General features: G+C 44.5%; 1 protein-coding gene across 1 annotated transcript; it reads left to right on the plus strand.

Moving 5' to 3' along the window:
* The first annotated feature begins 3,000 nt into the window (after positions 1-3,000).
* On the plus strand, positions 3,001-9,667 carry LOC142010623 (antimicrobial peptide THP2-like). Its single transcript, XM_074989019.1, has 5 exons — positions 3,001-3,033; positions 5,396-5,482; positions 7,096-7,219; positions 9,202-9,250; positions 9,566-9,667. Exons 2-5 carry the CDS (start codon positions 5,425-5,427, stop codon positions 9,575-9,577), a joined length of 243 nt encoding a protein of 80 aa, XP_074845120.1. The 5' UTR covers positions 3,001-3,033; positions 5,396-5,424; the 3' UTR covers positions 9,578-9,667.
* The last annotated feature ends 342 nt before the right edge of the window (positions 9,668-10,009 follow it).

A 10,009-nucleotide genomic window follows, 5' to 3' on the forward strand; every position in this document is an offset into this window, starting at 1 on the left:
AACTTAATTTAAACCTCACCCCTAAGCTTCAGCTCACCACCAGTGACAGGTTTATTACCCTGAGCTACTCTGTCTTTTTCCTCCTCAGCAGCTCTTTTACATCTCCTATCCAGCTAGGCTGGCCACAAAGTCTTTCAGAATACAGTTCTCCCAAAACCTTCATTGCAAAAGTCCCCCTCAATATTTCCTGGAAGATGTGGAAGCAGGAGGTGCATTTTCATCCCTCCTCCTCACCCTGGAAAGGACACTCTGGACCATCCTCTTTCTTCCAGAGTTTTTGCCAGGCCACTGACAAATGAACACTTTTTATTTCCTCAGTTTAGCCCATGAAACATGTGTCTTAATTAGTTTGCTGATCGGGATGGAGGAAAGACTTTGCCTTCCCATACCACAAAGCTGTTGTTCTTGGGCTGTTGAAGAAATAGCAGCCTGTTTTACCTCAGACACCAACCTATCCCTCTCTAGGAAAGCTGACAAATCCCACCCCTTAGTATCATTAAAGATAGATTTTTAGCCACTGTGCATAGCCTTGAAATCTGGATAGTAACAGAGAGGGAGCCGCGCGAGTCTATATAGTATCAAAACAAAAAGCAGTCAAGTAGCACTTTAAAGACTAACAAAATAATTTATTAGGTGAGCTTTCGCAGGACAGACCCACTTCTTCAGACCATAGCCAGACCAGAACAGACTCAATATTTAAGGCACAGAGAACCAAAAACAGTAATCAAGTAGGACAAATCAGAAAAAAAATGATCAAGGTGAGCAAATCAGAGAGTGGAGGGGTGAGGGGGGAAGGTCAAGAATTAGATTGAGCCAAGTATGCAGACGAGCCCCTATAGTGACTCAGAAAATTCCCGTCCCGGTTCAAACCACGTGTTAATGTGCTGAATTTGAATATAAAAGACAGCTCAGCTGCTTCCCTTTGAATAGTGGTGCAAAATTTTTTTCTCAGTAACACGCATACTCTTAAGTCATTAACAGAATGGCCAATTCCATTAAAATGTTGACTAACTGGTTTGTGGATCTGGAGTGTTTTGATGTCTGTTTTGTGCCCATTAACCCTTTGTCTAAGGAAGTTAGAAGTCTGTCCAATATACAAAGCATCTGGGCATTGTTGGCACATGATGGCCTATGTGATGTTAAGTATCAGAGGAGTAGCCGTGTTAGTCTGGATCTGTAAGAGCAACGAAGGGTCCAGTGGCACCTTATAGACTAACAGAAAAGTTTTGAGCATGAGCTTTCGTGAGCACAGACTCACTTCACTTGCTCATGCTCAAAACTTTTCTGTTAATCTGTAAGGTGCCACTGGACCCTTCATTGCTGTATATGATGTTAGTAGAGGAGCATGAGAAAGTGCCCGTGATTCTGTGGGCAATCTGGTTAGGTCCAGTGATGGTATTTCCAGAGAAGATATGTGGACAAAGCTGGCAGCGGGCTTTGTTGCAAGGAAAGGTTCATCCATCTTGACTTGTAATACCCTCTTTCTCCAGCCCCTCCCAAACCAAGTGGTGGTCACCCATGCAACAGCCAGGTTACAGTTAAAGGCAGATGCATGTAGCTGGCAAAAGAGCGCCTGTCCATCCTGTCCCTGCTTATGACCCCATCCTGTCTCTGTGGAGAAAGTGGCAGGAGAGATGACCACCACTGCTGCCTCCTCCACCCACAGCAGAACACTGCAACAGGGTGCAACAACTAGGGGATTAGACAGATCCTTGACATGTGACCACTTTTCCAAACCTCATGCAAAAAGATGTGTTATAACCCTGGACGAAGCACTCAGGAAAGAAGCCTGCCTAACTTGGCATGCTCTGAAACGTACAGTGAGATGACTTTAAGCATCTGTATGGGCTGTTTATTGTTTTAAGATTATATTCTTTACTTGCGAAATAAACCCACTTGTTCTCAGAAGGTGGTTTGACACTGTATAGCTCTTGTTACAAGCTCCCAAAGGCAAGAGGCATCTGTGAGCCAGACCTACATGGTTGTAAGTGGTTGGTATGGAAGGGGTATTGTACATAAATCCCAGTTACAAGGTGTTTCTGCATTACAGGCAGAAGCTTGTCTGAAGCCAATTTAGAGGTACCTGAGCTAGCTAAGGCCAGATAGCTAGAATAACAATAGCAGTTAAGCCCTGCCAGCTTGGACAGCAGCATGGGTTGCAAAAGTCTGTCCAGGACCTTGGATACATATTCGAGTTGCTAGCCTGTGCTTCTGTGGCATCGCTGTGGGTACCTCAGCTAGGTAGATCCAAGCTAGTTCAGGTGTGTGTGTGTGAGCTGCAGTCACACCTCCAGTTGCAGGGCGGACATATTCTGAGTTATGATTTATGACATTCCATTCCAGTACAGGACAGTGCCCAAGACCTAATGCCAGAGTGGGACATTCAGAGACCTGGAAGGGGACAGAGGCACAAGCAGCCCTGTGTCTTCATCCTTTGAATTTTTTTTAAATTTTTGTAGGCACAATCATGTCTCCTTCTGTCTTACCTGAATGATGTACATGAGAGGAATCCGGAGAGGTTCTCAGCATCAGCAGGCACTATTGGTGTCTGTTCTTTTGACTGTTATTGCTGCAACCGAAGGTCTGATGTAGAGTCTTGTCAAGATGGCCAAGCACCACGCTACAGGACAGCACCCAGGAAGCAGCCTGCAGAAGTCCATTGTTGATCAGACCTAAACCAGCAGGTGGTCGTTATATGTCCCAAGATGTTTTGCACAAACCATTGTTGCCTAATACATCTTACACAATCTGGTATGGCACAAAATGTTTTGCACAAAGACCAGGGAATTTTTCACAGAGTTACATGAATTGCAACGTCCAAATGGTGGTTGGACAGTTCCCATCGTCCCCAGAAGCAGGGGTCACCTTTTCATTGGTCCACAGCTGCTTTGCCAAGAAGAAACCAAACCTTCAGCAACTGTATAAAACAGTCAGTCCTGGTCAAAATGTGACTCCCTGTTATTAAAATACTTGGACGAGAGAGACGGTGAGCAGGACTGTCATCACCTGGCTATTGGGAACACTTCCTGTCTGGTAACTACAATAATCACTTCTCTCGTAGTCATTCGCTTAATTCTTTCTTTAAAGTCCTGTGTAGGGAGACAGTGATGAGATCCAGAAAGAGAAGAACACAGCTGTTTTAACCCCACTGAGTAGGTGAACTGGCTGAATAAACTCTCCAGGAGTCTTGAGAACCCATCTAGAGTTCTGAGAGGCTGAGCTGGAGACCATGCCTTGAAAGGAGAAGCAAAAAACTACATGTGTGACGTTTACTGGAATGAAAAGTTGGTTATTTTAAAGCTACCTGAGTTAAAACCTCTACAGTGTAATTGCAGGTATCAAAGTTCTTTTTATTGGGAAATCCTGGTGATCCAAATGCACAGTGTGTTCCCTGCAGCCCTGCATTAGATAATCGATGGAGTTAAGGGTGAGAACACAGAGCAAGGGAGTGTGTGTGTGTGTGTGTGTGGAGGTGCGGGGGGCGGTGATGGAGAAGGTACCAGAGGAGAGAAAAGCTGGGAGAAAGGAATTGAAGGTGAAGACTGAAAGAAGGGTGGAGGGAGAGAAAGGACAGTGGAGAGAGAAGAGTTCAGTGAAAGAGCAGGGCCTCCACACAGGTAATGAAGGGATACAGTGAGGAAGGTGGAAGAGAGAAAAGGGGAAGGAATGAAGGAGAGATGAAGAAAGTGGGAGCATTTCTGCATGAGCCAGAAACCTTATTTGTGCTGCTTCAGTGCTTCCAACCACTGTCAGCCCTGTGCTCCCTAAGTTCTGGTACAGATAGTGAGTGGGTGGGGGTGGTTCTCTCCTCCATCTGTGTGAGTGCTGGAAACCAGATTATAGCAGATAATCTAATCACCTTTCTTCTTTCTGCAATTCCTCACTTCCTATAAGTGCTGTGTTAAAGCATATACAAAAGGGCAGTGTGGGAGAATTCCCTGCTCTGCACTTGGACAGAAAGAGGAAAAAGCTTTAAACTAGCTGGTGAGGGAAATGTTTCCACTATTTGACTATTTAGTTACCTTTGAATGTTTAGTGAATGTGGTCTAGAACGAAGGTTATTGATAAAATTCCAGCAAACTTAGAATGGTCACGAAAGATTTTCAGACCATATGAGGGGCATGTCACACTCTGTATGTTGAGTGTTGTGTCTCCTAGTAATTCAGTAATTAAGAAGTGTCACAATGCCACTCTCTCAAATTTGGCTTGGCTGCCTTTCCCCATCATGACAAAGGGGAATCTGGGCCAAATTTGAGTTGAATTGATGGTAGCTGGTTTAAACAATTCATTCCCTTATATGTCTGTGATTTAATGTGTGTTACTTAATTGAATTGTCAGTCTCAGTACTTAAGTAATTTGTCTGATTTTCTAAATTCTAGCATTAAGAGTTGAGTTGCAGTGGCAAAGGCAAAGTCTACACTACAGAGATCTTCTGAAAGAACTTCTTTTGAAAGAGTGCGTTCACACACAAAAAAGCTGATCAAAAGAGAGATCTGCTCTTTCAAAGACACAGCCCCCGCTCTTTCGAAAGAACGGGCCAGGGGTAGAAAAAATAAGGCTCCATGAGGACTACTCTTTTGAAAAAAGGGCCCATGGAATGTATACACGTTTTCTTTTGAAGGACTCTTCCAGAAGAAGGCATTCTTCCTGAAACAGGAGCGGAAGCGCACTTTTGAAAGGAGCACCACAGCCTTTTGATCTACTTTAGGAAGAACACTTTCGGTGTGCAGGCACTTTGCGGGATCTTTTGAAAGAGCCCCCTCCTTTTGAAAACTCTTTTGAAAGAACTTGCTAGCGTAGATGCGGCCAAAGGCTCCGTTCCTGTAATTCAGTTGGTGAACAGTTGGCCAGAAATGAATAAGCACCTGCATTTATTATCTTCAATGTTGGTAGTAAAGTGACCTCCCCAGTGTAGGTAGAACCAGGACAAAACTTGCCTCAGTAATAAGCCTCTGAGTGATAAGACCTGAAATGAATGGATGTAATTTGTTATTTGTATTGTCACACAATGAATTCATTCTTAGCAGTTGCATAAACTTGAGCATCCTGATACCTTTATTTTAACCTCTATAATTTCTTAATTGCTTTCAGTTCTATTTTAAGCAATAAAAACATAGATGTGCAGTAATTCTCCACTCTGTAGTTTGGCTCTGGAAAAAAAGATATTCTAATGAAAAATGCAAGGTGAACTGGTGAATTAAAATTATTTATGAAACATCTATTTTTAAAAGCTACCTTGCTTCTCAAAGTTTTATTTCTCTGAAATCCTCTTAGAACCTCTGTCGTGCTGAGTGGGAAATTATCAAAACACATATTAATACATTATTTTGATCAAATTAATATTTGTGCAGCTCAGCATCTGTTTCCTTTCTGTCTTCATGGTTCTTCTCTCCAGACACACTGAATCCCCTGCCACCTGCAGCCATGAAGATCCTTTACCTGCTCTTCACTGTGGCCTTTTTGGTGCTCATGGAAGCCCCAGGTAAGATTTCGATGAAAATAATGATACAAAGGGATATTTGGGAGTCTATACTAAGGCTTTCTAGCACTTTTAACCAGAAAAAAATTCTTAGGTGCTCTAGGAGCCTGCCCCAAGAAAAATTGTTTGGGCTGGATTGATTTATGACCAGTCAAAAACAAGTCCATGCCCCATCAATGTTTTCCTCAGATCTTGCTGAGGCGTGCTGCTCACATCACAGCATATTCTATCTGCACTTTACTCATCTCTTAATGGGCAATTACAGAATCTGGCTGAGATACTGACAAAGTCTGGCCAACCCCTTTCAATATACCTATGCAATTGGGAGAAGGTGGCTAAGACTCCAAATGAGGAGACCCTGAATTGAAATACAAATTCTGCTGCTGACTTGAGTTCATTATTGTGCTTTTCCCCACCTAATTTATTGTAAACCAGGTCTCATGTCCCACTCAGAAGTTATGGTGCTGGGCAAAGAACCAAAATGGCTGACATTCATATAATTGTCTTAGTCCCACTGTGTCTCAAAACCTTCCATAGCAGCACAGTTGGCTTTGTTGAGAGAAATGATGTCACCTGGAGGTGGGACAAGGCTTGCAGACCGGACGCTGAACGATGAAGGGGTTCCACTTCTACCTGTTGGTTGTAGATAGCAAAAACGTGTGTTCTAAACCAGGGTTCAGCGACCTTTCTGAGGCGGAGGGCTGAAATTTGACCTTTTGACCTCTATGTATAGTCCGAGTGCTGGTGATACTTCACAAAGTCACTAATAGTCCTGCTTACAAAAGCTCCATTCATAAAGAAATTGAGATTCAGAGCCTGACCAGTTAGGTGGCGGTTGGAAGCATTAGCTGGTCTTTTGTTAATCCCCAGGCAGCACGGCTTTGATCAAGCTCCTGGCTGCATGGGGGAGGAGGGGTGGGGCTGAGCTCTCACCTTGCGTGCTGATGGAAATCGTCTTGCGTACCACTCTTGGCACGTGTGCTGGGGATTGCTGACCCCTGTTCTAAACTAAATAGTCTGAAAGATTTAGCTGTGCGCATTTGGCCTTTTTGAAATAGCAGATGAATCAGGTATAACCAAACACTGGCAATTGGTTATGAAGAAGTAATTCCCGAGAGCATCTTGTGAAGAAAATCTGAGCATGATCTCAGAGACAAGCCAGGGCTCAAATCAGGAAGGGACTGTCTCAAGCCAGTCTCTGTCATCCTCCAAGATAGGGCTGCAGCAGTTCAACCTTACTTAGCCAAATTTCATTGATGATACTGCCTGACATATCACTGTCAGAGTCAGAGGGAATCAAACCCAGGTCTGTTGACAAAGGGAAGCAAACAATGCAGGCAGCCCTTCCCTTTCCATCCTTTAAAGGCATGGGACAATGAACAATGCCCATACTCAGAGCCGAGGTTTTAAAATCTGCAGCTTGAAAGTCAGTGTCAATGTTTTCTTAGAGCCTGCCATTGAACTTGGGTAGAAATCTACCCTTTTAGAACTGTAATAAGCTTTTACACTGGAAGATATTAATCTGACTTGGCCAGGTCTCAGTGGATGGGAATGCATCACAACTGGAATTGTCCCTGCTCTGCAGAAGGACGATGAAGGCTCTTTTTCATTGACAGGATTTTCCCAGGGCTGGATTTCCCGAAAGACCTGCAGGCGCCGGGGAGGTTCGTGTCACTTTTGGCGATGCCCTTCCTTTACCTTTTACGTTGACAAATGCATTATTGGCCATTGCTGCCGAAGGTAAGCTCAACATTCCCCGTCCTGCTGAATGTTCGTGACTCACATTCCATTTGGGAACTGTTGAATCCTTCTGTCCTTCAAGCAGCTCAGCTCTTAGTCCCCTATTTCCTGCCCCTTTGCAAAGCTGGGGAGGCAATTATAAGAATCTTGGTGACAATAGACTCAGAATGGTAGCTCTGGTAGTCTGTGGGCTTGTGTGCACTTCTGCAAAGATGGACCTGATCAGGGTCAATCTTCTGGAGTTTGATTTCATGTGTCTGGTAAAGACAAGCAAAACTGATCTCTCTGTGGTCAGCAGTTGACTCCGGTATTCCTTGTTATCATGAGGAGTAAGGGAGGTCTATGGGAGAAATGGTCCCATCAACCTTCCTTAGTGAAGACAGTCAATAAGTTGATTTCTGATATGTCAGTTCTAGCTATGCACTTGCCAAAGTTAGAAATGTGTATCTGAAATGGACTTTCAGGTCTTGTGTAGACCTGCCCTAAATCTGTAAAAGCAATATCAGATCCTGTGGAACCTTAAAGGCTAGCAGATTTATTTGATGAATAGTCACAGAGAGGTAGCTGTGTTAGTCTGTAGGTTCACAAGACAAACCGACAGTCATGTAGTACTTTAAAGTCTAACAAAATAATGTATTAGGTGATGAGCTTTTGTGGGACAGACCCACTATTTTCCAGATCTGAAGCAGTGGATCTGTCCCACGAAAGCTCATCATCTAAGACTTAATTTTGTTAGTCTTTAAAGTGCTACAGGACCGCATTTTAGATGTATTTGGGCATAAGCTTTCGTGGGTCAAAACCATTTTGTCAGATGCATGGAGGCCACATAAATTGTTACTCTTTAAAGTGCCCCAAGACTCCTGGTGACAATAGAGGTAACTCACACAGAATTAAGGTGAATGTTTTGAGCAGAAAGTTTCTTCTGTAAGGTTTTTTGGTCCAGCTTCCAGATCTGCAGCCCTTGCTGTTCTTGTTCTGTTTGCTGTGGACTGCATGTGTCATAAATTGTAGAGGCTGCTCAGCAGGTCAAATTTATGTTGCGGTGGGACCAGGTCCTCCCCTGGCCCCAGGCTGAAGTCTCAGTCCCCTGTATGCCCCTCCACTCCAGCTGAAGCCCTGATCCCCACCCATCATGTGCCCCCCACCCCCGAAGCCCTGATCTCTGGTTCTCCCTCCCCCAAAGCTCCAACCCCTGAAACCCCTCCCTACTCTGGACTGAAGCCCTGGTCTCCAGTGCACCCCTTCCCCTCCACCTGAAGTCCCACTGTCTGGTGCCTCCCCAAGCTGAAGCCCTGATCTCCAGCCCCCTTCCTTCCCCTGCTGAAGCTCCAGACCCTGGCGTTTCCCTTCTTCCTGTCCATCATGCCAGGAGCTGAGGGGAAGGATGCCCAAGCCCTGGTGACCCCTGTGGGGCTGAAAGTAGGAGCCAAGGGGCTGAAGTCCTGGTCCCTGCCCCCCAAAATGAAGCTGGAAGTGGCATGGCTGAATCCTGGATCTTACCAAACTTCAGTGGAAGTGCAGGGCAGTCTTCGGACTGTTCACTTAGACAGCAAAGAAGGGTCCTGTGGCACCTTATAGACTAACAGAAAAGTTTTGAGCATGAGCTTTCGTGAGCACAGACTCACTTCATCAGATGCTGGTCTTGGAAATCTGCAGGGCCAGGTATAAATAAGCCAGAGCAAGGGTGGGGATAGCAAGGTTAGCTCAGTCGGCAAGGGTGAGGCTTACTACCAGCAGTTGATCTGGACTTAGACAGTCTGTCACATAGAGATGCTCACCCTTTTTGGTGAGTCCTCCCCCAACAGCTGTTAAACCTTCACTGCCCACTTGTGTCCCAGCTGGTTTTTTGCACTGCCAGTTCGCTAAAAGCTGTATAAAATCGATGGTTCTGCAGTTAAACACACTCATGTCACATAAATACAAAAGGACAATATAAGTACCAAAATTAAAAACTAAATATTGTTTTTGTTTTCTTGATGCAGTGGGAAGGGCATTGCTAATGACAACCCACAGGCTGCGTGGTCCTCTGAGGTGAGTCAGGGATTGGAGGCGGCATTCCCTCCTCGAGGCCTACTACCTACAGCCAAAGCCCTGTTTCTTGGGGGTCCCCTGTACTTGTTTGTGGCTCCTCCAGGGGGCCCCAGAGACCATTTGAAAACCACTGCTGTACCCAAATATTGCAAGAGGTTCAATGGATTCCCCATGCATGGGTTAACCAATCACTTCATTCACCTCTCACTGAATGGGTAACTCCTTCCATGACATTTGACTTGCAATCAAGCATTGTAGTAACCTTGGGGAATACCAAAAAACAACAAAAAATCTGTTTCTCTTTTGTTTGTACAGGAGAATTTCTGATTGTCTAGATAGAGAAACTGGGAGACAGCCACTTCCTTCTAAAATCATCAGATCCTACTTCTGTGGAACCCTGGGCTGCTCCGAACCTTGGGAGCTGGGAGGGAGCCCTTGAATCTCCCATTTCAGCTTGTTACTCTTCTTTTAATAAAAGCAAGCTGGCGTGTGTGTGTGTTTTAGTGGGAGGCGAGCAGACTGTTTTTATCATTCTCGTCCTTTAGAAATGCATCTTATTCAGCTTTCTAAAATTAAACATGAAATGTAATGAAATACCCTAAATATACCCAATATTATGTTAAAACCAAACCCAGGTATTAATAAACCACGATTCACATATTTCTATAGATTTCAATGCTCTCTTATGGGTAGATTTTTATTTCTTGCAGGTGTTACAAAGTCTGTCTGTTTCTGATGTCAGGGGAACCTGATTCATTC

Source organism: Carettochelys insculpta, chromosome 3, assembly GCF_033958435.1.
Source record: "Carettochelys insculpta isolate YL-2023 chromosome 3, ASM3395843v1, whole genome shotgun sequence".
Classification (NCBI taxonomy): Eukaryota; Metazoa; Chordata; order Testudines; family Carettochelyidae; genus Carettochelys; species Carettochelys insculpta.